This window comes from Acinonyx jubatus, chromosome B2, assembly GCF_027475565.1.
Source record: "Acinonyx jubatus isolate Ajub_Pintada_27869175 chromosome B2, VMU_Ajub_asm_v1.0, whole genome shotgun sequence".
NCBI lineage: Eukaryota > Metazoa > Chordata > Mammalia > Carnivora > Felidae > Acinonyx > Acinonyx jubatus.
In genome coordinates this window covers 38,811,913-38,839,758 of record NC_069385.1, presented here as the reverse complement: position 1 = coordinate 38,839,758, position 27,846 = coordinate 38,811,913, and the positions used below count along the sequence as shown (strand labels likewise).

Below are 27,846 nucleotides of genomic sequence, written 5' to 3'. Positions count from 1 at the left end.
TCCTGACCATTCCATGGTTGTGCCTCATTCAGAGGCAAGCAGGGTAGGTTACTTGTCCAATGAAAGGAAACGGGGGAAGAAACCTGGTCTGATGTGTTCCCAACATAAGGTGCAGTGCCCTCAGTAACATTCCTCTGATTACAGATTTCTTACCTGGTGATAAATGTTCTCATAATCAAGGTCTGAATATTTATAAATCAGACAGGGAAAAATACACAGAGGAAGACAAGATGGCATTTGAAACCGTATGCCTGAATTTATATCCCTAAATGACAAAAAGGATTAGGGGGAGAGTCAGAACCTGTTAGCCTGTTTACAAGTCTATGATCAGGGGCCTAAGGCAGGTCACAGTGAAATGAACAATGTGGCTCCACGGAGTGATCATCTGAACAAAGCAGCATTTCATAAATGCATTATAATACATTCCTTTTCTTGGATCCTCACCACTAAGTCAGCTGAAGAATCTGTTCTTAAAAGCAATCGTAACTTAATTTTCCATCATTGCATGAATCTGGCCTTCAGGGCTGTAGGTTATTAATTTAGAATAAAATGATTCAAAATCTCCAATAAATAGTCCAAAGTTTAAGGTTTTAAAAATTTATTTAGTTAGTTCATTAAAAAACTCCCCCCACTACCCTCAGGCTTCATCCATGGCATTTTCAGGACCACATCCTGTTCTGTAGCTCCTTTTATTATCCACATTGTATCAGGTTTCTTACTGGAGTCCAGGCAATGGAAAATAAACAGACTTGCATCTGGGGAATCAACAAAGCAACAGTGGCCAAACAACACCATGAAAGGGAAAAACACAATGTCTGTCACAGGAGTGCAGCAACCCAGAGAGCACATCAGGAGCGGGGCTCACTGGTGGCGGCAGCTATGTTAGCGTTTCTTTCTGCCTCAAGTTCAGACACAAGTTGGACTATCTCCGGGTGACTGAATTTTCCTGCAAGGCAAGAAGACCGGGAAAGAGGTTGACAAGAGGATACATCAGTTTCTCCAGCTTGATCCTAGGCTTGTCAGGGCCTGGGTTCTGTGATCGACTCCAAGACAGAATACAACTCCAGGTCCCGGACAGAGGACCACTTGGAGCTTATCCTCCATCACCCTGGATGCCACCAAGCATTGGGGATGACAGTCGGGCAAAGAACTGTTCATCAGGCAGAGCTAGGGAAAACTTCACCAGGTAGAGAGCTGGACACAATCTCTGCCCATTCTGAAACCGGAACTCACGGGCACAAAGCACATACATATAAAAAGACTAATAGGAAGAGCAGAAGGTCTAGGCAGTCCCAGGATGCAAATGTGTCTCTTGTACACAACTACACTAAAACCCACTGATCTGTCTTCCCTGCTCCTCAACCCTCCCAGACTTCTGCCCTGGGCAGCAACCTACCTATAAGCTTTCTTAGTTGAAGGTGGTTGGCGTGCAGGATTATCAAACCCATCACTTCTTCCCTGTTTTTTTCTTGCCAGTGCCTTTGTTGTTTACTGTTCAGTCCAAATTTGATTCCATTTATTCCCTATCATCAACCTCTTCTCTGAACGTTCCCTTCACTTTCTGGCCCTGATGTCTGGCTTGTCCTGAGGATATGGCTTTCCCTGCAGCCTTGTCACATGGTGGATGTTTTCTCTCTCACATGGCTCTTTTCACTGGGCCTGGGTCTGCCCTCTACGCTCCCCGTTGCCTCCAGGCCACCGTCTGCCCCACTGTGTAAAGGTCACGCTGTCACACTATTACCGCAATTCCACCAAAATGGCTCTTACTTAGGACACACCAATTAGCAACACGTTGCTGAATCTGATCACTACCCCTCTTGAAGCATTTTCTTCCCGTGGCTTCTGGGACTCCTGACTTTCTCCTTTGAAACCTATCTTTTCCCCACCTTCCCCATTTGTGGCAACTCCATTCTTCTATAGTTGCTTAGACCAAAGTCCTTGGATTTCTCTCATAAATACCCCTACACAAATTCTGTTGGCCTTTATATTCAGAATATATCCAGAATCTGGCCGTTCCTTTCTTTTTCTATCGCTACCAACCTGGCTCAAACCACTATCATTTCTCACTCGGATACTGCAATAGCCACCAGCTGGTCTCCCTGCTTCCAGCCCAAGTGCCCCTTTCAAAACCCAAGACAGATCCCACTCGCCCCGCGATCCACCTCCGCGAAGGGGTCCCCATCTTGCTCAGAGCACAAGCCAACCTCTTAGGCTGCTCGGTGGGCCTCACCTGCCACCCTCTCCTCTCATCCACCCCCACGAGCCACAATGGCCTTCATGCTGCTCCTCTCTTTTCAAAAAGAAAAGAGAAAAAGAGAGCCCTAAGTATTGACTGAATTAGAGAAATAAAATTGTAAATGTTATCAAACTAAAGCCTTTAAGTCCCCTTCAAAATCCTAATAAAGGGGGGAGTGGCACCCGGCTGGCTCAGTTGGTAAGCATGAGACCCTTGATCTTGGGGTCATGAATTCGAGCCCCACATTCGGGGTACACTTTACTTAAAATCCTCATGAGGTTTGCCATGTACATCTTCATTGCTCCCGAACTGAGCCTGTTGTTTTCTTTAAGCATTTTTGAGAAAAGCAACCACTCCTTACATCACTTATATTACTTAAAATTCTTACCTTTTTTAAGCGTAGTGCACCAGAGTGGAAAGTGAAGTGAATTTTAATCTCAACTCAGCTGCGGGCACGTCACCCTCTTTCTCACCTCATTTCTTCCTCAATGAAATCTGGAGTTTAAACTAGATGACCCTTCCAGTTCCCACATTTTTTGATTCTACTAGTAGTCTGATGTTTCATTTTCTACTTTCCATTGTGAGTGTATCAAAATAGAAGATGATAGTGTGAAAATGCAAAGCACCACATAAACATGACTTGTATTTTAGAGTTACGTTATTGGTGACGCAGGCTATCTTGGAGACCGATCATTGCTCACAACGGGTTGGCAAACCTTTTCCATAAAGAGTAAGACAGTACATACTTTAGGCTTTGTGAACTATGTGGCTTCTTGCCGACTACTCAATTCTGCCACTGTGGTGTAAAAGCAGTATAGACAATACATAGAGAATGAGTGTGGCTGTTTCAATAAAATTTATTTATACAAACCAGCACCAGTCCAGCTTGGCCGATGAGCCAGAGTTTGCTGATCCCTAGTTTACAATGCTATTTAGCTGAAGTCAAACATTTCCGAGCACCGTCTATATCAAAGATAGGTGAGACAAACCTGGTCTTGGCCCTCACACAGCTTAGTACGGGATAGGCTGAGCAACTGGGGGTTTTGGGACAAGACCCAGTAAGAAACATCCTTAAGGAAAACGCAAATCACACGGTCACATTATGGCAAATGCAGACTGAGCAAAAAGAAAGGAATACCTCATGTTGACAGGGAGGATTCAGAAAGGAGACTAGGGATATAAGTGGCTTCAGACTGCAGAGCTCTTTAGGCCACTCCAAAGTGTTAAGATCTTACTTTTTAGGAAGAGGAAAGCCACAAAAGTTTCAAAAAGGAAGATGCGATAGTATCTAGGTCTACAAAGGAAGAAAACGTTGAGACCTGCAGGATGAACTAGTGAGCCTGGCTGGCCGAGTGAGGAGGCTATGATACAGAAATAACAAGCAAAGAGAGGCAGAGAGAGTGGGGCTGGAAAAGAGGAACCAACCTCATGAACACCAGCCAGCACCTCCATAGCGTATGCAGCTTCACTAAACACTGTTATCAAAATGAAGATAGTGAAGGCTTCTTGCCAGGTATCATTCTAAGCACTTCACGTGAACTAACCTGCATGTCTTCAAGTAGCCCTATAAAGTTGATTTTAAAGATTTAAGTAATCTCTATACCCAACGTGGGGCTCAAACTCACAACTCTGCGATCAAGAGCTGCACACTCTGCTGAGTCAGCCAGGCGCTTCTATAATTATCCTTATTTTAAAAATACAGAAACTAAGGCCCAGAGCTACGTTGAGTAATTTGCTGGAGGTTACATGGACCGTAGGTGGCAGAACCAGAACAAATCAAGCTCCCGGCCTGTGCAATGGAGCACTATAATGACACTGATGACTTCAACTGTCTGGGGTTTCCTATTTTTACATCTCTTTTTCTACCTTCATCTCATATGACTTTACTCCTATGAAGACCTTCAGATTACAATGTACTTTCACATATATTTTCTCTCTTGAATCTCAAAACCCACCTATGACTCAAGCAGGGTCAGTTCTGTGCTTCCCATTTTTCTGGGAGGACACAGAAAAGCCAGGAGACTGCCCGGGGGCTGGGGGGGGGGGGGGCACACAGGCAGGTGTGGACGTGAACCTGGCTTGGTGCTCAGATCCAAGGCGCCAATGCTCTCCCACAACAGACCACCTCTCACCATGAATCCCACCCTTTCCTATTTACGTGCCCCAGCTGAAAGTGTCAGAAGAAGGTAACAACAGCAGATTTCGCTAACGTCATGTCAGTCACTACGCGAGGGGTAAAAGCCAAACTAAAATGGTGTTTACTGAAAAGAGCACCGAGTACCTGCTGTGGAATCATAGAAGTCCTGCAGCCTCCCCGGTGTGTTCTCAAGGTCTTCATACTCAGATGCCTGAAGAATCATCTCACACTGGTCCAGCTGCTTCACAAATTTGGCTTCTGCACTAGACTGGGTCTCATACTCCTAAGTGAACGGACAATTAAAGCAGCATGATGAGAGCCGCAGGACAGGGTCCTCCAGGAAAATTCAGACTCTGGTACTGACATCAGAGCCACATGTAAAAGCACACTGTGTACTGGCCGCCCTTCTCGACCACGTACAAACGCTTCCCAGAGAGGCTTCGGCTGTAATTTCACGGCTCACCATCAGCACTGCTTTCGAGAAGGGTGTGTGTGCCAGTCCATGCATTGCACCGGAGGCCTCAGGAGGCCCATTCGTTCACATCGACACTCCAAGCATTTCTCTTCCTGTCTGGTACCCTGTCTGCATGTCAAGATCGTTACTCTTTAACCCACCCGAGTGCTGGAGGTCTTTTTAACTTCAAGCTAATATTTCATCTCACGTTTCTCAAATGATTTCCCTGCCCATTTAAAAACAGCTTCTTTTCCTTTTTTTTTTTTTTAATTTTTTTTTTTAACATTTATTTATTTTTGAGACAGAGAGAGACAGAGCATGAACGGGGGAGGAGCAGAGAGACAGGGAGACACAGAATCTGAAACAGGCTCCAGGCTCTGAGCTGTCAGCACAGAGCCTGATGCGGGGCTCGAACTCATGGACCATGAGATCATGACCTGAGCCAAAGTCGGACGCTTAACCGACCAAGCCACCCAGGCGCCCCTTCCTTTTCCTTTTTAAGTGAATTTCTGGCTTTCTCGTTTAATTTTCGCTGTCCCTTTCCAGTGGAAATCTCTGTCCTTGCTATCCATACAGGGAGGATTCAATCGAGTCCCCCTGGGTTATAACTCCTTAGGATACAATCAGGGTCTGGGAGTTCTTCATGCAATGGTGTGTGTGTGGTATTGGTGACAAGGAGGTGGTGAAGGCAGTGGATGGGGAGCAGGGTTTTGTTTTTGTTTTTGTTTTTTTTCTATCTTCCTCCCTTGGGTCTGTCTCCCTCCTTACTGCAAAACTGAACCAAAAAGCTACAGGAGGGCTGCCTCTTACAGCATGACACATGCCATACAAGTCCTAATTAATACTGTATAGAATCGTTCTTCTATTAAGACCAAAGTGTTCCCAACTGATTTCCCTGCAAAGTTCTCATTTGTAACTCCACCCCAGATGTGTCTGGATAATGAACCTGTCATGCCTTCTTGGCAGGGTGATGTGATGTGAATCACTTAAGGTTTCTCAGTTTCTATCAGATGCCTTATTCTTATAAAGGCAGCTATTTGGATTTTGATAGAGCTGAAAATTGTACACGGAAAAACCATTTTCATATGAGACCAAATACATTTTGTTTTAATTCAAAAGCACTTAAAAGTAACTCCTTTTACTTAATGCTGATTCACATTTACAATTATATATAAATATAATTATAAATAATTATAAAATATTATAAAATATAATATATATATATTTAACAAATTCAAGTTCATTATTTAATGAAAAAGAAATGGGAATATACTCAAAATATAGCAGTCCAGGATTTTTCTCTATTGAAAGTGAGAAGAAAAAGATTTCGAGACCACTAGGAAATACCACATACTATATAACAAATTCTGGTGAAATTCCATTTCTCTTAAAAATGTAAATTGTTGAGTTTTTTTGGTCAAAAAATAATGGTATAGACATTCTTCAATTTCACTTTCCAACAAGGAGGCAGGGTAAGAACAGTGTGGCCACAAAGCTCTAGAAGTAAGACAAGGCATCTTTGGGAATGTACTGCAAGTAGTTTCTCACGACAGAATGCAGAATTAATTGCAGGAGGAAGGGAGAGAAGACGCTGAAGGAGGAGGAGGGCCAACTCCCAAAAGGCCTTGTGGTTGTGAGAAGTGGTTTCGGCTTACCCTGCAGCTACTGGACATCACCAAGAGATTTCAGGCCAGAAGGGTCACGATCAGATTTGCGTTTTAGAAAGATCATTCTCCCTTCGGTGTGGAAAATGGCTAGATGGGAAGCAGAGAAATCAGGCTCTGAGACTGCAGCACCAGCAGAGAAGTTTGGAGAATCTGGTCTGGCTTAATCTCATGGCAACGAAGATGGGACAAGAGTGCAAATTTGAGAAATGCTAAGGATGAAGAAGGGAACCAAAATATGAATGTGAACAAAAGACAGAGCTGAGAATGACTTCCTAGTTCCTGGCATGCATAACTCAAGAGGGAGCAAAAGAGAAGAAACAGACCCAAAAGACTGACAGAACAAAGAAACAGCAAAACCGAAACCTAATGAGCAACATTTATAAAAAAACTAAGGTACATAGCATTACCATGTATCACAAAATATACATAAGTGGGAACAGACAAACCACCCCCGGCCATAAGCCCCACTTTCTTTTTACATTTTTTAACGTTTATTTATTTTTGAGACAGAGAAAGACAGAGCATGAACGGGGGGTAGGGTCAGAGACAGAGGGAGACACAGAATCTGAAACAGGCTCCGGGCTCTGAGCTGTCAGCACAGAGCCCGATGCAGGGCTCGAACTCATGGACCGTGAGATCATGACCTGAGCCGAAGTTGGACGCTTAACCGACTGAGCCACCCAGGAGCCCCATAAGCCCCACTTTCAATCAGCAGAAGCAACAGGGCATCTGATGCACCTGAGAACTGGAGAAGTTCAGGACAGTCAAGATGTGTGCTCCAACAGCACCTGACACAATCCCAGCCAAGGTGGATTCACCAGTCTGACCTCCTGGGGCTCCTCCAGGACAGGACCCCACATAAACAGAAGCTGCTGGGGTGGAATTAAAACCGAGTGAGGTAAAATGGGGCGCCTGAGTGGCTCGGTCAGTTAAGCCTCTGACTCATGATTTTGGCTCAGGTAATAATCTCACGGTTCCTGGGTTCAAGCCCCACATCGGGCTCTGTGTGGCCAGTGCAGAGCCTGTTTGGGATTCTCTCTGTGCCCCACCCCCCCTTAAAATAAATAAACTTAAAAAAATAATACAATTGAGTTGGGTAAGATAACAAGACGAAGCAAAGAAAAAGTCCAGATAAAAGTGGGCAAAGAGCACAAAGCCAGGGAATATCTGAACATAAGCCACCGAACATTTTAACATCCCATTAAAACACAAACCGAAACAGAAGAGGAAGTTCTGTGAAGTCAAAAAAAAAGTTATCTGGACCAAGTTTCCTTCCAAAAGTTAAGGAAAATGAAGTGCATATCAAAATGAGCAATGTAAAAAACACAGAGATCAAATCCCCTACAAGGCTACCAGAAGATACAGAGAGCAAGGAGCAAAATGACATCTCTACAGAAAATTCACCTCAGAAAGACATTCTTCATTTTTTTAAAGGATCAAATCTGTAAGAAACTACTTCAAAAATAATTAAAAGATGCTAAGAAAATCGTAAGACATGAAAGAACCACATTAAAAAAATTAGAGATAGAGATGAAAGAAAAAGTCGTTTTCTCAGTGAAGGCTAAGCAGCAAACAGGAACACTGGGATATTTTAACACGATAAATAATGCCTTAAGAGAAACAGAAATTGCAAAGGAAGTTAGGCTTAAAAGTCAAAAAGAAATGAACATGATGTAAAGGATCTGAGAGAGAAGGTGACAAATACTGAGTTGAAGAACAATCAACAGACAGATACGTAGGAGTCTTGGGGGGGGAAAGGAAACTAAAGTAAAAGAAAAACTATATTCAAAAAAACTTTCTTGAAATTAAAAGCCCATACTAAATAGCTAAGGATATTGACCCAGAAGGACCAATACCAAAGCACATTCTAATGAAATTACCATATATATTTAAAAAAATCATTTGTACACCTATGCAAAAGGAGCATCTGACACATAAGGAAAATAAAATTATTATCTAACAACAATGCTTTACGACCAAAGAGAATGGAGGAATGTATTTAAGATATTCAAGGAAAGAAACTGGGAACCATGGGATTTTTATATCAAGCAAAACGGACCTTCCAGAGTAAAGAACACAGAGGAACAATTAAAAACAGGCAAGATTTAGAGAATATTGCTCCTGTGAGTCCCTGTTGGAGAACTTACAAGAGAACAAGTTTCAGACACACAAAATGACCAGGAGAAATTGACATAAGGACTGGTGGTGAGCATCAACAGGGACTCATAGAACTTTTTTTTTTTAAGTAGGTTCCATACTGCTCATGGAGCCTAACATGGGGCTCAGACTCAGGACCCTGAGATCAAGACCTGAGCTGAGATCAAGAGTCAGACACTTAACGGACTGAGCCACCCAGGCGTCCCAGAACTAAGATTAAATGAGGTGTGAGAGACAGCATGTAATGGTTAAATGTTCTGACAGTCCAGATGGAATTCAACTATAAAAAAATAAAGGGAAAATAAAAACAGCATAGGCAAAACAATATTTTAAACTGTTTTTAATAATCGGAATTGACGATGGTGGGACATACAATTGTTATTCTGAGACACGTACATGTGTAGAGAAAGATAAAGCCTGTATAATCAGGGTTCCTTGTATGGAAGAAAGTATAATATAGAAGAGGTTAAGACATAACATAAGAGGTTACGTGAAAACCGTACAGTACTGTATCTGAATTGAAAACATCACCATGAACTCAGGAGGCACACACACATATATATCCTAGCCCTGTCCATTAAAAACATGAAAACCATAATCAACTCAGTAGCAGGAAGCGCCCTAGTGCACATATTGTGGTCTTGAAACAACATAACCCATTTAACAAAACCAACCAAACAAACAAAAAACAGGAAGGAGGTCTAGCTGAAGTGTGTTCGAGATAAGTGAGGCTACAATATCCTGCCATTCCTGCCATCAAGGAAACAACCAAAGTCAAGTGTTAACCCCCCTTTCCTTTGTGAACTGCAACCAAAGAGCAGATAAGGAAGAAGCCTCTGCTAATATAATTACTTCAACTACTAAATGAAAATAAAATAAAAACAATAGTGTCTTACGATTCTGCAACCCAAAGGGATTAAGGGATAGAAGCATCAAGAAAAAGGATGGAGGAAGGGCTAGATGGGTGACTTAAGGGGGCACTTGTGATGATAAGCACTGGGTGTTATAGGTAAGCAATGAATCACTAAATTCTACTCCTGAAACCACTATTACACTATCTGTTAACTGACTAGAATTTAAATAGAATTTTGAAGAAGAAGAAAAAGAAAAAGAAAACCCAGACATCATGTGCCTCATGATGAAAGAATCCAACACCACCTACAGTTTTGCCAAAAAGATCCAACGTAAGTCTGATCCAGCCTCTGGATCCAGCTGCCACTCTGCAGAAAACAGGAGAACAGAGGAACATGAACTGCATCATCAGTGTGCAACTGGCAAAACCCATGGCAAAACTATGGAAAACTCTGTAAGCCACATGGTCTGAATTCTTCAACAGATAACTTGCAAGAAAAAGAAAGAGATGGGGTGGGGGCCAGGGACAAACTATAGATTAAAGGAGATTTAAAAGACATATTAAGCCTTAAAAAAATGCGCAAGATTAAGCTAAAATGTCTAAGGATGAGCACTTTGGTGAAAAAACCATAAAGAAATTCGGGTGATCACTGAAAATCAGGACAGTGGGTTCTTTTGGAGGAAGGGAGGGGCTAGCTTTGGTCAGGGCCTAGGAAGGGGCTTCTTGTGGTGAAATGGTCAAGTTCCAAATCTTGATGTAGGTGGTAGTTACCAGGATGTCATCCCTCCAGGAACTCATGCTATACAAAGGTTTTTGAATTTTTTTCTGTTTTTTCAATACAATAGTTTTTAAAGTAACAAAAATGGCTGAAGAAAAGGAGGATGCTGTGAACCTGCTGAACAGGATACTTAAGTGGAGCTCCATTAGGCTGTTGGATTTGTATGTTTGGAGCCTCGAAGGAAGATTTTCAGAACATATGGAATAATCAGAATGTGACCACTGAAGCCTTGGAGGAGTGTGCAGAAAGGACAGGCCAAGGACACAGCCCTGGGAAGACAACATCGGCTCTGACAAAGTCGGCTGAAGAAGAGGAACACTTGAAGAAACTCAGAAAGAGCCAGAAAGGCACAAAGAAAATCAGGAGGGAGCCATGTCGCAGACCTGAGGGATGAGAGGCAACATCTTCTATGCAGCCAAGGTGTCAGGTGGCACCTGGGCAGAGCAGGACTTGCCAGCTGGAGTCACACAGAGGCAGTCTGTGGTCGCTGCAAGAGCAGCGCATGGTGGGGCTGAGTCACACTGGTGGGCTGTGGGGAGGCAGAGGCAGGGAGTGGGGACTATGTCCGACCCATTTGGTGGTGAAGGGAAGTAGAGAGATATAGTATCTAGGAAGTTTATTTCAAAATATGATGTGTAAACATTATTTACAAGGCTTACAAAAACCTGAAAAAGTTCCCATCTGGAAACTTCTATGTTCTCGGTGAAGGAGGGAAGATTACTTGCTATAAAGTTGGGAGAGAAGTGCAAAGCAGGTGAGCAAAGAGAGGGATGGACAGCTGATGTGGGGCCAGAGACAGAGAGACTGTCTGTTGCCAATGAGGAGTCCTGCAGCCCTGAGGCTCAGCAGAGCCTGGAGACCTAGATGGGTCGTGAGTGATCCTGGTCCCCAAGGCAGGGGGGTGGGAGGGTCCCTGCATCAGCACTCTGCAGCCTCCAGGTAGCACTCGGGAAGACAAGTTGACTGAAATGACTCAGACTGGGGTTCTGTGGAGCAACGGAAGAAGTTCAAGAAGGAGTTCAAGCTGCAAAGAGATACAAGTCTAGGTCGTGAAATGGAAGAGAAGGGGACGAAAGGGGACGAGGCCACAAGTCTCCTCCCTCTTCCTTGCGGAGGGGTCGGCCCCGACTGAAGAGTTAGTTACATGAAGTCTCTCTCTTGCACCTCTCACTCCCTACTTTCTGTGACTCTCCCTCTGGGACCCAGCACACTCATGTTGCTCTGCATCAAACTTCCCAATAAAATACTGCACCTGAACTACAAAGTATCCTTTGTAGGGAGACTTTTTAAAGGGTACCCATTAACCCACCGTGTCTCCAACTGATTGGACTTCCGGCAATAGCAACTGCATGAGGGGCAGCTCCTGCTATGCCTTGGGATTCATGGGGATATTTCTTTAAAGTGAAAGGCAGGTGGTGGGGTGAACATCTTTCGGTGATGCTTTGAGAAAAATGAAAATGTTTGCTCTTGACTTACTGATATTTGGTTTCACACTTCTATGGCAAAGATAAATTATAATCAAGGATGTTGAACTGCATTAAATAGATGTGACCCTCTGGGTTCATAGCTATTTACAGTGGTGAGCAGCTATGATTAACATTTCAGAAATCAATCAACTGGCATTTTCTTTTTTTAATTAAAAATTTTTTTTAATGTTTAATTTATTTTTGAGAGAAAGAGAGAGGCAGAGACAGAGGGAGACACAGAATCCGAAGCAGGATCCAGGCTCTGAGCTGTCAGCACAGAACCCGATGAGGGGCTCAAACCCATGAATCATGAGATCATGACCTGAGCTGAAGTCTGACACTTAATAGACTGGGCCACCCAGGTGCCCCTCAACTGGCATTTTCTATGTAACTGTACTATTCTAAGTTCCCTGGGTACAGAATGACCGTATCTTCTTAAACCAAAATCAGAACATATGGAATGGAGACAGAAGAAAGATAGAGCTTACCGTGTGCCAAGTAATATTCCAAGCACTTTACATATAGTAATTAATCTGATTGCCATACAACACTATAAGATAGGCATTCTACTGCTATTGCCATTTTATAAATAAGGATATTGAAGCACACAGAGGTTCAATAAGTTGCCCAAGATCACAATGCTAGTAAACAGGGCATCTGAACCCTGGAAATTGGATATCAAAATCCATGTACTAACACAGGACATGAATTACAAAAATGCTTAAGTTAACATGAGAGTGTATATGGGTTGCATAGTGTTTTCCAAAAATTCAAGACTACCTGGAACCTGTGGATGTGACCTTATTTCCAAATAATGGAATATCTGGAAGATTGCAGATGTAATCAAATTGAGATAAAGTCACACTGGATTGGGATGGACCCTAGTCCAATGGCTGGTGTCCTTACAAGAAGAGGGAAATTTGGGCACAGATACAGACCCAGGGAGAACAGCATCTGACTACTGAGGCCTACATTGGAGTGATGTGTCTGTAAGGCAAGGGATGCCAAAAGCTAGAAGCAGCATCTATCAGAAGCCAGGCAGAGGCAAGAAAGGATCCTCCCCTGGAGCCTTCAGAGCACAGCCCTGCCAACACCTTGATTTTGGACTTCCAGCCTCCAGAACCATGAAACAATACATTTCTGTTGTTTAAAGCCATCCAAATTTCCGGCAATTTGTTACAGCAGCCCTAGGACACTAAAAGAGTATCTTACTACTCGTAAGTAACTGACATGGTGTCCTAAATACAACAGAACTATAAATGCTTGTTCAATCAACCCCTGTGCTGCATCATAACCTAAAGACAATGCTGAACTAGGAGGCAGGCTTTGTCACCCACTAGCTAAGAGACCCTGGGCAACATACTGCTCCTCAGCCCCGTGTTCTTATGCGTAAAATAAAGGAGTTGGGCATGGATTTTCTTCCAGTTTTAAATTTACAAAATTCTAACATGTAAAGAGTTATAGAGATGGGATCCAGAAATAATTTTAAAATACGTAAGAATATGGTAAAGTAGCCACTACATAGTACCAAAGGTCTCAGAAAGAGGAAAAACACAGAGAGATACAGAGAAAGAGAGAAAGAGAGAGAGAGAAGGAATGAATTAGTTTTCTAGGGCTGCTATAAAAAGAACCACAAACTGGGGCTTAGGTAACAGAAATTTATGGCTCATAACTCTGGAGCTAGAAGTTGGAAAGCTAGCTGTTGGCAGGACTGGTTCCTTCGGAGGGCTGTGAGGAAGAATCCACTCCAGGCCCTTCTCCTGGGCTTATAGATGGCCTCTCTCATGTTCACATAGCACTTCCCCAATATGCATCTTTGTGTCCAAGTTCCCCTTTGTATAAGGATAACAGTCATATTGCATGAGGACCCACCTGAATAGCCCCATAATAATTTGATTACATCTATAAAAATCCCATCTCCCAAAACACTTTTTAAATCCTATCTCAAGGAAAAAAAAAATCCTCCAGTAATCACTTCCTCTTTGAAGAACACCTGAAATGATATAATTATATTTTGACATGAACAATAAAAATCTGAAATACAATTATAAAAAAAAAAGACCTCCTTCACACTAACAATAAAAAGTCCTATCAATTCATTCAACAAATATTCAAATATTCATTGCCCACCATCTATTTTATATTTTACTAGGCACTGAGAATAAACTACTGAATGGAGGAGAAAAAAAATCGTATCTCCAAATAACGTCTTATTTGGAGATACCTCTGAATTTTAGTGGGACACAATTCAATCCATATCAGAAAGAGAAGAGGGGAGAGGAATATCTTCTTCTGATGTACCGCCTAGAACTAGGTTTTTTTGTCATAAGATCCTGTGAGCTGTGAAGAAACATGTGTTGTGTACGGAAGGACAGTGATACTCTAGTTCCTGAAATACAGGCTTTAATAGACACAGGGAGAAATAGTCAAAGAAATTAGGAACAATTCTAATGTCTAAAACTCTCTTTAAAGAATAATACTAGATACTAGAGAGGTACATTTTCCTGCTTTGTTTTCATGATATTTAAATAAACTTAAATGTATCTGTGCCCCCCAGCATCAGCACATAAATACACACTCGCCCCCTTGCACAGAGAATAAGCACTGAGACTTAAACATGTATGCCCAGCCTGTACCTCAGGGGCCTCTCTTGACCTGAAGCAGCTACTTCATTCATAGGGGTGTATGAATTGGTTAAGGAAAGTTTAAGAGCCATGAATAATATTCTCTATAAATACATTTCTACATTCTGTCTGAAAAATTTGTTGCTGCCTATTTATATGGTCCTCATTTTTTCCCCCTCAGGCTCTTAACAGAAAAACGAGCCCAACCCTTTCATAGCATGCAAAGATGGGGTTCATGTCAGAAAGTAAGAAAGTGCAAATGTTCCTCCTCCACATCCATCAATATCCCACAGTGTCACCAACAAAGTAACCGAATCCCATGTTCTCTTCTTTTAAGCTGTCTGCTGGCACAGCTCCAACAATTCTAAAGAAGGACTGTCACATTCCAAGGTGGCCACTGTGTACTTGTCCTGGGACCTTCTTTAACAAGCTTAATTGATTCAACCACTGACTTTCATGAGATCATAAAACTGTCACCTATTTAGGGGTTATCGAGTCCTGTATGCTCTGTATTTTATATTTTTCCAAACCCAAAGTCTTTATTGTGATGTTTTCATTTGGAACCTACTTAAATAAAAGGAAAATTTCCAGTAAATGTAAAGTAATTTTTGTAAGTAAGTTTTGTTGTAAGCTTTTTTTAGCCAGTAGCTGATGGCTAACTGAGAAAATAATTTAACAGATACTGCCACTGTGTTTATAATAACTAGGAGACACAAGGGTACCAATTCTTATGAAAAGTTTTTTGTTTTTTTTGGTTGTTGTTTGTTTTTTGTTTTTGTTTTTTAATTTACATCCAAATTAGTTAGCATATAGTGCAACAACGATTTTAGAAGTAGAAAAGTTTTAAATTAAAGGAGTCTTTCCTTTGTAAAAACAATACTTGAGATTAGTTTCATAAGCTCAGGGGCCACTTCTTTTCTCTTTCTATGTATGAAATCTCTTTCTATAATGAACTCTATTCCATTATTCCTCAACTCACAGTGTTCCAGAAGTTCAGTTGAAAGGACCTACTTTGGCACAAGGGACTCTTTTTCCTAAAGAAACCCTGTTACACCTAGTGACAGATACCACCCGAGCCAGGCTCCGGCTACATACCATGCATATTTTGCCAGATTGAATTTTCACAATTATTTGGCAAGGTAGGCATTAACAGCCACAATCTTTCACCTTCAATCCCGAGGACAAAACTGTTTCAGTTTTCAGCATATTTTTAACTTAGAAAACAATATGGTATATATAGTACACATTACAGAAAACCTCTAGTGGGGTCCAGGGCAGACTCAGCTGCTAAACAGATGAATATTCCTACATCAAAGCATATTAATTTTCACATCAAGGGGAATGAGTGGGGACTCTAAACAGCCTCATGTTGATTCAGGTAAATTTTGCCGTATGAGGTGAAGTTAGGTCAGGTTTTTTAAAAACGGGCTCTCTGAACTTTGTAGATTTCCTAACTGAGGATTTAGGGCCTGTGGAGCTGTATTACTCTCACGTTCTAGGAGAAATAGGCCAACTAGAACCAAGTAACTCACCCAAGGGAGGTGGGACTCAAATCCAGGTCTCTGGAGGCAAGCCTTGCTCTCTGCATCATAGTGTACTGCCTCACAAAGGAAGGATGCTCATTTCATCCCATAATTCAGCTAACCCACAGAAATGACATCATACTACAGAATCTGACCACTGAGGAAAATGGCATTGATAGGAGAAACATCTAGTCAGGGTTCAACCTGGTCACTTCCCAACCTGACCCCTAGACTTCCCCAAGTCAAGGAAAGACCCAGCACGCTAGGCAGTGGGAAGGGAAGTCTGCCAGCTCTGAGGCTCCAGGGAGAGCAGGGGGGGGGGGGGGGGGGGCTGTGGTTGTGAAAGGGGGAAGATCGTTCTTTGACAGTGGGAGAGGGGAGGGGGGCTGTGGAGGGGGCGTCTCAGGGCTCACGCAAAGAAGGGCCACTACGGACTGCAGGGAAGTGAGAAACTGCAGTAGGCAAGGATTTGTCTGCTGTTGTTTTCTCTTCACAAATGAAAACCAGCACTGTGGGGGGAGCAACAGGAGCGCGTGGGCTTTCTTTGCTCTTTCCACTCTTCCTGCCCTATGCCGCCAGCCATTCTGCCTCCCACCTTGCCATCAAGCACCGGGAAGGCAGTGAGCACCTACAGGGCCCCCGTTCTGTGCCGGGCATCATGGCACCACTTCACTTTGACCTCACTCAGCCCTTAACAGCCCTTCAAGGTTTCACAGGTGGGCAACAGGCTCAGGGAGGGGAAGAAGCCCAAGGTCAGAGGCAGGAGGTGGTGAGGGCCCACATTCTTTTCAAGGACCAGAAGGCTGGGCGAGTGCAGGCTGGCAGGGTGGGGGTGAGAGCAGCGCAAGAGGAAATCCAGGGGATGAGTCAAAATCTGCACCAGGCATCATGGTGTCAAGGGAAATGGGGAGATTGGAGGGAAGAAAAATTTCTATTAGCCATGAGAAACCCCTGCAGCAACCAGGAGGTGAGAAACAGACACAAACGAGAAAATAATAAGTTAGAGACAGCTTGTTAAGATAATCTAAGGCAACTACAACATTGAAGATCCATATAAACTCAATCACAGTAAATAAAAAGCAACTCATCACATATACTTACTTCCCAAAGCCCATAAAGTTCCTTCCTGAGATCTTCTGGGAGGAGCTGTGTTAGCTGCTTCATAGCTTCCTGAAATACCAAACTGTTATTTTACTCATGATCACATTTATCTAATTAACAATTCAACTACAAAAGCCAAATAGTGGGCTCAAACTCTTACAAACAACTCCCCAAAGGACAGCCAAATGTTGGACAATATTTATAGATTACAAGGAGGGCAGTTGTATACTTTAAAGAAACATGGGTACTTATTCATATGGGGTTCAGCAAGCACTTATTTTGTGGCCTGAAGCACACCAGACACCAAAAAAAAAAAAAAAAGACAATAGGGAAGGTGTGAGATGATTACAGAGATACCAGAAGCAAGGCCAAGGTTTTACATTTTGTGGATGAATCACATCTTGTGATTTCAATCATAAGCATCCTGGAGTTCAAAACTAACCTGAGAACAAGAACAGGAAAGTAACGTTGAATAACAAAGCTCAAAGAAATTTCCTGTGTATTATTATATTCATTTCCCACTGTTAATATTTTTATTGCATAACATAAAGCACTACACACATGGGCAGTTATTGTCATTAACATAAAGGAAACTACAGGATAGTATTTTGTGGGGTCATACGCACAGGATGAAAGAAAGGGATATTAAAGCATAATCAGCCATACCACCCGTGTAGTATCTGAGCCATTCGACAGCATCACCAATCACTTCTTGCCCTCCCTTCATAATATCCAGGGCTGGGACTCTAGCTCCTCCAGAGGCTGCCCAAATGGGCTTTAGGCAGCACTGACAGAAAATACCTTCTTGTACCAAGTTGGAAGCTATCCCTGCAGGTCCTCCACCAGGCCTCACCTCACCCCTCGCAAACACAGCATCGAATACGTGGGCAGTGACCCAGCTGGGCCAGAATCACTGCGGCCACAGTGACCGGTCCAAGGGAAGGCCATGTAACCCAAACCAGCCATTTGAGGGACATCTGCATGGTCTGTCCAGCAGAGGGTAGGAGAGAGAAGGCACTACTCTCTGAAGTCCCCAGAGCCACCCTCGTTCCTTCCTCCTTCATTTCTGTCTTGCTCCAGTGTCTTCCTAAAACATCATGTCTTGGGACACCTGGGTGGCTCAGTCAGTTGGGCAGCCGACTCTTGATCTGGGCTCAGGTCATGATCCCAGGATCATGGGCTCAAGCCCTCTGTTGGGCTCCAGGCTGAGCATGACACCCACTTTAAGATGATCTCTCTTGCTCTCTCCCTTTGCCCCTCTCCCCCACTCACTCTCTCTCTCTCTAAAAAATAAAAAAAAAATTTTTTAAATATCACATCTTGGGGGGAATGAAGTCTGCAACTTACTCTCAAATGGCTTCAGATCCCTTCACCCTCCTCATCCTACACCTCTTAATTCGCTTCAGTTTTTCTAACCGGAGGTGAGGGTCCTTGGCCAAGTGGCAAAGGCCCCATATAAAATCGAATAGTGAGCTGGGAAAAAGCATTGAAAATAAAAATGGGAGGAAAATGTTACAGAACACAACCACTGGCAGAGCGAACGGCATGTGCCAGTGTCAACAGTGTGCTCTTGTAAGTAACATCACCATCTTGAATGGCCCGTAGCATCATAGCACCCTCAGTGGTATCAAATTTAGGGTATTGTGTATCTGCATCCTCACTTGTTTCTTTTTCATAAACTGCAGAAAATGCCTGAAAAATCTTTGCATTTTCCAAACTTAAAGGCGTCTTTACAAATAGATCGCCTTTCTCTACACTATTCCAAAAACACACATTTGTCCACTGCCTTTGTTTGAAAAGAATGAACTGAGTAATATGTATTTACAGGTATATAAATATCTAAACTCTTGGATTAATATATTCCCTTTATGGTGACGTACCCAGCACCGAACATAGTGAATGAGGTGTGGTCTGACCAAGGTGGGAGAGAATGGGGCCATTGCCTCCATCATGCTAGATGCTGTATTTCTATAAAGGTAGCCTGAGACTGAATCAGCTTTTTGGAGATCAAATCCAATAAACTTCCAGTTGATTAAAATCACCCTGTCCTTTAAAAAACAAAACAGATAACAAATATGTTGTTGCTCTCTTCTTGAAATTGAACAAAGATTTTCTGGATCTAAAACTCATTGATATCATGTTATTACACAATCAAAATCTGCATTTTGAGACCTTTTAGGTGGTCAATATTCCTTGTTCGGCAACATATGCCAAAGAATCGTGCCTAACTTTTTAAATGAACCCTCCAAAACCAACTTTGCTAAACTCAAAGGGTACATGGCTCCAAAGGCCAGACTTACCCTCTCGGTGGTGAGCTCTGCCACTCCCACTTCTATACTGAGTTTTGCCTTGTTCACACACAGATTTAGAGTGATAATTTTCCTCCTTTTTTTTTTTTTAATGTTTATTTATTTTTGAGAGAGAGAGACAGAGTGCGAGCAGAGAAGGGGCAGAGAGAGACGGAGTCACAAAATCTGAAGCAGGCTCCAGGCTCCAGGCTCTGAGCTGTCAGCACAGAACCCAATGCAGGGCTCGAACTCACAAGCTGTGAGATCATGACCTGAGCCAGTCAGACACTTAACTGACTGAGCCACCCAGGCGCCCCCAGAGTGATATTTGTCCTAACTTGACATGCTTCTTCCTGTGAGTAAAGCATGTCAAAAGAATTTGCCTAAAGTCCTGAGCCGAATAAGCTTCTAGCAAATGTCTTAGGTCAGTTTTGTGACCATACCTAGAAAGCATTACGCATCTTCACACATCACTGGTAAGGCTGAACAGTACAAAAGTTCACTGGGGTTTGAACGGGGTTTGACACTTAACTCGCCCATCACTGACTGTGGAACCCTGAGGTTAAAGGTTATTAACCTCTTTGTCCTTCAGGTTTCTCATCTATAAAATGGGGGTTAATAACGGCATCCACCTTAATCGTTGTGACGATTAAGTAGGTAATATATGTAAAGCTTCAAGTATCTGGCACATAATGAGCACTCTATAAAACGTTCACTACTTTTCAGTTTCACTATTTTGCCATGTTCATTTCCATCATAAAGTTTGGTTCTTCCCCTTTGAACGTCCTCATTCTCAAGCAACTTTTAGCAACTTTAACCCTAGAAGATACATACATACCATGATTCTGCCTTCTAACTTAATGTTTTCTCTTTGCAAAAGAATATAACCTGCTATTGCTGTATTCCAGCCTCAATTTCCATCCCACCAGTTCCCGATGATCCTTACTAGGCATCATTCACCAACTGGGGTTATGAAATAAAGTCTGTTTTATCTTGTTTAGGAAGGGGATCAGACAACACATATTGCTTTTGGCCCTAAATTTTCTCTTCCATGCCCTCATTTTCTTTTTCATCTTAATACCTACTCTCCCTCAAAGCAATCAGCCTTCCAAGTTTATCAAATATGTTCCCTCCCTCCTACTTCAGTTTAAGCCTTCCTGATGCAGTTGGCTAGCCTCTAGGCAAATAACGCTGCCTGCTTCTCATTATGTGCATTCCACCTTGAGCCAAGAAACCCTCATTTAATTATCTTAATGCATGGTTCAGACATCTAAATCTTGTTCATAAACACCATCTGCATAAAGAATTGTTCACCTTCCAGATCTTTCTCTCTGTTCCCAAATCCTAACCAGCAGCAGGAAGAGGTAATGGAATATCAGCACTCTTCCAAGCCTTTGGTTTCTTGTCCAAGAACTTGTGGTTCTTCAAGATGCTTCCCCTGTCCCTTCTGATTATGGCACTGAGTCCCCTGGAGAACATTGGAGTGGCAGCAGCCAGGAAGTACAAGGAAACCAGAAAAATTCTCATCATTGCCAGGACAGGACGTCCAGAAAGGCAGCGGCACTGACGGTTCACATCTCCACCAGGCCCCTCCACAAGGTGTCACCAGCCAGGCCTCACTCGTGTCAAAACAGTAGCACGTTTTCTCTCATCTTCAGTGGCTAGAGAGCCTCTGATGGGTCTTTTTTTCTTCCAAAAGGCTCTGGTTTGCTCCTCTGTGGAGGAAGCCTCAAATTCATTATGTACCTTCATGGGGACAGTTTGTCTTTTCTCCTTGTTCTGTGTCACTTTATAGTCTCTGATGACCCTCTGTTACTTCAATATACCAATTCTCCTCCACAAAGTCCAAATATATCATCCTGAAATGAGCTGCATAATTAGGGAGATTTTTCCCTATCCCCTCTCCTTTATGTCATTACTCAACATGATCTGGTTCAGGGTTCATTCCTCTCTGCGACTCTGTCTCTTGAACTAATTGGTTTCTTTTTCTATAAATTCTGCCAATCGATCTAGGAATTCTTTATTCCCAACAGTCTAGACTCCTACAGAGAGACATCTCCTCAGTTTCCTCCCTTTTTCACAAGCTGTCATGATGCTGAGCCTGTATTCTGGATCTGTATTTTGGCAGGAAGAAAACATTCCTTATGTGATTTTCCTTGTTCCCATAATGTTAGAACTCCTAAACTAGGATTCCTTGTGGATCTTCTTGTTTCTGGAGGGATAAAAATACTGTTGGCTACTGAACTCCAGTCTCCCTCAGCTCTGAGAACAGATATTCAGGCCCACCTACTCTGTTAAACCATGTTGATGAGGATCCATCCACTTAGAAATTTATGACCAAACTCCTGTAACAAAAGTAGCTTGCAATAATCCCTGAATGGAGAAACAGCTGTTCAATAAAAAAAAAAAAAAAAAAAAAAATCCTGGATTTTCCAACCTCTGCCTCAAATATGTGTCCTTCTTTGGTCCTGGACTTTGGATTTAGAGTCCAAATTAACACAGATTTAATATTTTATTGCTGTTCATTTCTTACTATTGCCAAGTATTTCTCTTCATTTCTGACCAATAAATTAAAATACTAATGGAAAATTCACAAATTACTATAATATTGATTATATTTGTGATTTATAGAACTTTTCTCCAAAGAGCTTAACCAGTATGGAGAATTCCTTCAAGATCTAGCTACTTCCATTGTTCTAATGAAAGCCATACCATCTATGTCCACATACTAATGAGAACAGAAACCAACAGTTTCCTGTCTCTGTGTTAAACAAGGCTGGGAATAGGCATACTTTTCTGATCTTGTGTTAAACAAGGTTGAGAACAACCAAAAACCAATGCACTGCTTATTCCACGGAATCCTTGCTTCTGGAAGAGAAGACTGTAAACCACCCAAAACAGAGTAAACACTAACAGCTTACTCCTCAAGAATTTAAGACTTTGCCACACCAGTCCTACCAATCCAAGGCTGTTTTGCCCTAAACCTTGTGCAATCTAACTAGCTGCCCATCTCGTTAAGATCCATCTATGCATCCTCCAGCCCCGGCCCTAAAACTCAATAAATATTCTCTCCTGACTTCCCTTTCCTGAGACACTACTAAAACTCTGCCCAGGTACTTTCCCTTACTGCAACAGGTCTAATAAACTTAGCTTTGCTTCAGCAACAGGTTTCTCTGGTAGTCTCTTGTGGAGTCAACAGTCAACACTGACCTCTTCTCGCCTATGTTTTTCTTCTTTGGGGATGTTATCTGCTGGTGCTATGTCCCCAACGATGCATTCTGCCATATCGTGAACCAGGGCTAGACGAATACATCTGACCAGGCAAAAAATGGTGAATAATTACACAAAATTAGATTCACTACAAGTTCCTTCTCTATACTACTTTGAAGTTGCATATTTTTTTTTCTCCACCCTCACAGGGCATTTTAATGCAGTATTTTCTAAGGTAATTATATTCTACCAGCCCACAACAGTTCTGATTCAAAACTGCTAGCTAATATTCAACATAATAATACATGATTGCAGAGGAAACGGTTAACATGGATTTTTTTTTAAATGGCTGGTTTTTCAAATTTCACTTTAAAAGGTTGATAACTTCAGAATACAACGCCAAGAGGAGATGATCTGGTTACAGTATTTACTTACTGATACAAAATTCAGAAACAATCATCCCCTAGTATACTAGTTAGATGTCAAAATGAGTTGCTTTATAAAGAAATGGTGGAGTTGGACAGATCTAGGTTCAAATCCAGCAATCATTTATTAGCTGTGTGACCTTTGCCAAATTACTTAATTTCTTTAAATGCTCAATTCTGTCAGCCTTCATTTTATCATCTGCACAAAAGGATAATAATACATCATAAGGTTGGTCTAAAAACTAAATTTGATAATTTATGTTCCTGATAATGATTAGTGATGAAGATAATCACTGTCAAAATAATGAAGGCAGGTCATAATATAAACGCCCCAGAGGGCCATCTGTTTCACGTACCCACTATCTCCAAGGTGGCACAAGGCCTAACAACCTCCTCAGGGGTGTCCCATCCACAGTCTCTCTCTGTCATCCAGTTCAAATCTCAGACTACACTTAGGTTTATCTCTATTCGACACCATGTTCATCTTGTACTTTTTGCCAGAAAATCTCACTTCCACACCATCGACAGAATAACAGGGTTAATGAACGCTCTCTAACGGACCTTTGCTACACATTGATTTACTTATTGTTTCCAAAATATACCTTTACGTTCCTACCATCAGGGCCTTGGTTGCTAAGCTGTTCTCTCTGCACATTGTGCCATCTACTCCTCTACCTCATCAACTCTTCAGAGCTCACCTCAAATTCACTTCTTCCACTTCCCCAAGAACACATGATCTCGTCTGTTAGAATAACTTGCTAGTTTTTTCTTAAACTTTGTATTTATTTATTTTTAAAGTAATCCCTACACCCGACGTGGGGCTCAAACTCATGACCCCAAGATCAAGAGTCACATGCTCTGCCAACTGGGCCAGCCAGGAGCCCCAACCTTGCTAATTTTTTAGCATAACTTATTTTGTTCCTTTTATAGAAGCCAGTTGGGACCCGTGTAACTCATGGGAGACTTATTTTACTGTCTTAGCTACGAAACTTTGTCCTGTGTTCAAAAAGCATTTTAAAACACTTGCTGACTGATTGAAGGACAAGATATCCCTTTCTTAGCTACATCCTGCACATTACCTCTCTAAAAAGTCACCTCACAAACAGGTGCTAGTATTTATGAAAGGGGCTAAATTAAAGCACATGGTGTACTAATACAATAATAGAATTTTAGACATGCCACACGCACTCTCCAGCCCTGGAAATCCTAATATCACACTTGTTTTCTTGAGACCAAGGCAGGCTCTATCACTTGCCAGAGAAAACCCAGAATGCAGTTTACAATTGAAGCAATCAGCACCCATAATTCCCCTTCCTACATCCTGAATCTGTATGGTTTATCTCTTGACAGATAAACTAACCTGCAAGAATTAGACACAGGCCTCAGTCAAGGGAAGTGGTGCATATGCACAGACCAGAGATCTTAACAAGCATCAATGTTCACATCAGCTTACCGGTCTTTGTTAAGATGCTCATCCTTGGTCACCAGAGCCATAATTGCCATTCTGTACATGTGATCTGATATGCTCTCTGGACTCTGAACATTTCTGTATACCCAGCCAGTCCTTGGGACTCTCTAATGAAAATGAAGAAAAGAAAGAAGTTTATAAAAATAAATATTTAAACTATCTGTTATGCTCTTCGAGACAAGTCCAGGGAATAGGGTATAGAAGCAGGGTCATGGTTTCAGAAAGTAGTAAAAATTTCTCAACTAACCTCAAATAAACCAGGGAGGTCAGAGAATGAGAAAGAGAGAGAGAGAGGGAGAAATAATTCACAAGCATACCATGCAAAATTCCAATAGTCAAATTACTCTGTGTTACTAATGTGTAAATTAAGGAACTTATACAAGTCCTTTGGACAGAAAAATAAAGCTGTAAATTACTGTGTTTTTCCTAACGACAAGAGTTGGGACTTTCTGCCTTCAGACAATACCATTCCACACGCTAGAAACTCTTGTGGTGAAAGCTTTCAACTTGAACAAGTGACAGACTTCCAAATTCTGGAGCAGAAAGGAGTAAGGCATTTCTAATCGTTCCTGCTACCACCTGTCATAATTCTTCCTTTTGTTCAGATCAGGATGTGATCTTGTGAGACTGCCTTTTCTCCCCAAAAGTCCACATTTTAAAAGGACTGTATATAAACAGTAGCAATGGTAGCAGGAAACATAATCTGCCTTTAACTTGTAGAAATTCTGCCGAAATTATGGAGTGGGGAGGACGCACAGGATACAACTCCAGTATGTACTACAGAAAATATTCTGTTAAAAAAAAAGTATTTTTATCTCTAGAAGGAGCTAAGAGATTGAAGGCACCCCGCTTCAAATCTGCGGGACTGAGGGGCAGTTCCGCTCTTCCCACCTGCTGCTCGGAGGGCCACGCTTAACCGCGCAGCTGAGCGGTCGTGAGCCCCGCCTGTACTCTGGGCGGCCTCGGGCCAGCAGGGAGGGTCCCGAACATCCGCGCGCCGGCGGTTGGCCAGGAACCGCTCGAGTGGCTGCCCGGGCCGGTCCCCGGCCGAGCACCAGGCCTGCCTCCCCACACGGGGCTCTCGCGGTTCAGACTCCGCCGGGCCTGGGCTGGGCCTGGCAGCCCGGCCGCGCCTCCTCCGCCCGCCGTCCGGACGCGCCCACGCTCCCAGGGCAGTTTCTGGGCCCAACCCTGCGAGGCGGGAGGGCGGAGGGAGGGTGAAGGCCCCGGCCCGCGGCGAGCAGGAGCTCCAGGGCCCCCGCGGCCACCCCGGCCTCTCCCCGCGCGCCGCCCGCCCGGCCCCAAACGGCCCTGCCCGGCCCGGAGCCCGTTCACCTTGAGCTGCCCTACCAGCCGCAGGAACTGCAGCAGGTTCTGGACCCCCCGGCCCGATAGCGCCGCAGCGGAGGCCGAAGCCATGCATCCACCAGTCTGGCAGGTCCGAGCAGGCCGCGAGGCCGCCTCCTGAAGCTCCTCCCCCTCCTCCGCCTCCTCCTTCCTCCTCCTCTTCCCCCCCCCCCTCCTCCCTCCCCATCCTCCTCTTTCTCTCCAGACTCCTTCACCTCCCTCGCCCTCCTCTTCCTCCTCACCCAGGTTTCCCCAGACCCTTATGGAAAAGAAGTGTTCCACCTTCCTGGCCTTGATGGCTGTGCCTCAGGCACTGAACCATCCGTGGCAGGCAAAGTGTTTGGTGCATACTAGTCACTCACTACTTGTTTGCTAATCTCCACTCAACTGAACTCTGTCAAATTGTTAAATGGATTGCAGTTGGGTAGGGGAGAGGCAGAGGGTAGTGTGCCTTTGGAGCAGGAGGGCTAGGCAATATTGCAGGAAAATCTTACCCAAATTAGCAACTCAGTGTCCGATTGGGGGAAGAAATAAGAGCTCTACTAAAAGGTGGGCAGTCTATGAACATTTTAACAGAGGCACAAGGAAAGTAGTCTGGAAGGGAGAAGTAAACTAGGAGACACAAAAAAACACTGGAGAATTTGGGACTAGCCATAAAAGGCTAGGGAGTGAAAGCAATCCCATGATGCAATTACAGCCTCCCTAACGTGTGAAGAATCCCCTACTCCAAAAAGTTGTCTGTCTGTCTCAACTGTCTTAATTCCCTCAACAACCAATGATACTAGTTTTTAAAGACATTTAATGGACATGCATACAGAAGGACTCAGGGAGAGGCTAATGTGGAGAATAGACTACACGGGGCAGGGAGGAAGTAGGGAGATCATTTAGGAGACTATTGAAATAATTCTCTGAGGAGATAATTTTGGTTTGGTCCAGAGTGGTAATGCAGGTGATGAGAGGTTGTTAATTTTGTATACAAGTTGAAGGTAGGACTAACTAATAAGATTTGTGACACACTGGATGTGGAGTATGAGAGAAAGAGAAGGATGACTCCACAAAATTTGGCCTGACCAACTGGAAGGATGGAGTTGATATTTAGGGAGCTGGAGAAAACTGCAAGAAGAGTATGTTGTGGGGAAGGGTAGGAATCAGAGGTTTGGTACCTGGGGTACCCAACATTTAGAGTTTGGGAGACGGAGAAGAAGCAATCAGTGAGGTAGAAAGAGAACTAAGAGATGTGTTCTAGAAGCTGAATGAAGAAAATATTTCAAGAAGGAAGGAATGTGGTTGTTGTGTATTGGTTTGTTGTGATTTCCAAATCTCCGCATTTATGACAAAAATGAGATTGTTTTTAAGAGTAAAGTTTTGATTAAGAATGAAGTAAGCTGCGACGGGCTAAGGACATCGCGTCTGTTGTTGTTTATAAGCACTTAGGAGCTCAGGTGCTGGGGGCTTAGCAGTAAAAACGTATGAAGGAAGAAGCAGCTATGGCAAGGGGGACATTAAGACTCTAAATACGAAGAGTTTGTAAGGACTATCAGAGAGTGTTTGCTCTGTGCAAGGTGACTGTCTCCGCTGACCACAGTTCCCGGAAGACCTTGGGGCAATTAACGCCTGCTGCTGTAAAGATAATTCTTACCCTCAGTGCAAAACCCAAGCAATGGCAGACCACGGAGACCTTGCTGATCAGCAGTAACATGCTACTAGCAACAGGGGATTTTTAGTTTTGCGCTGCCAGCGGTTGATTGGCTAAGCCGGCTCTCCTGAGTATCAACTGGTATAAAGGAACACTTCAACTAAATATGGTCTTTCTTTCATCTTCCCTTGCCTGGAACAATAGTGTGATTAATCTGTCATTGGTTTGGAGTATGTTATTCTTTACTGGGTTATTAAGAGACATTATCCTGTATGCCATTGGTTTACAAAATTCCTACAGCGAACCTGTGAAAAATAAATTCCTGGGACAGACAAACTCAGTCTCTGAGGATTAATTTGCCTCCCCCAAAAAACCGTGTTCAGCCAAGTCAATGTTATGTCGGATAAGGATTGAGATTTGATTACCGGACTTAATAGATTCAGTGTATTCATGATGGTAGTAAGAGCAGTTTCACT

General features: G+C 43.0%; 1 protein-coding gene across 3 annotated transcripts; it reads right to left on the bottom strand.

Moving 5' to 3' along the window:
* Positions 1 to 581: 581 nt before the first annotated feature.
* Positions 582 to 25,893, bottom strand: HDDC2 (HD domain containing 2). Of its 3 annotated transcripts, none has more exons than XM_027056969.2 (6): positions 25,738 to 25,893; positions 24,373 to 24,494; positions 22,495 to 22,597; positions 16,997 to 17,065; positions 4,518 to 4,656; positions 582 to 946 (listed from the first exon to the last, which is right to left on the bottom strand). In XM_027056969.2, exons 1-6 carry the CDS (start codon positions 25,804 to 25,806, stop codon positions 849 to 851), a joined length of 600 nt encoding a protein of 199 aa, XP_026912770.1. In that variant the 5' UTR covers positions 25,807 to 25,893; the 3' UTR covers positions 582 to 848. The 3 variants fall into 3 exon arrangements, with proteins under 3 accessions (XP_026912770.1, XP_026912769.1, XP_053078256.1); XM_027056968.2 differs by having other exon boundaries at positions 25,723 to 25,879; XM_053222281.1 differs by lacking the exons at positions 582 to 946; positions 4,518 to 4,656 and adding an exon at positions 7,187 to 12,935 and having other exon boundaries at positions 25,723 to 25,880.
* Positions 25,894 to 27,846: the final 1,953 nt, after the last annotated feature.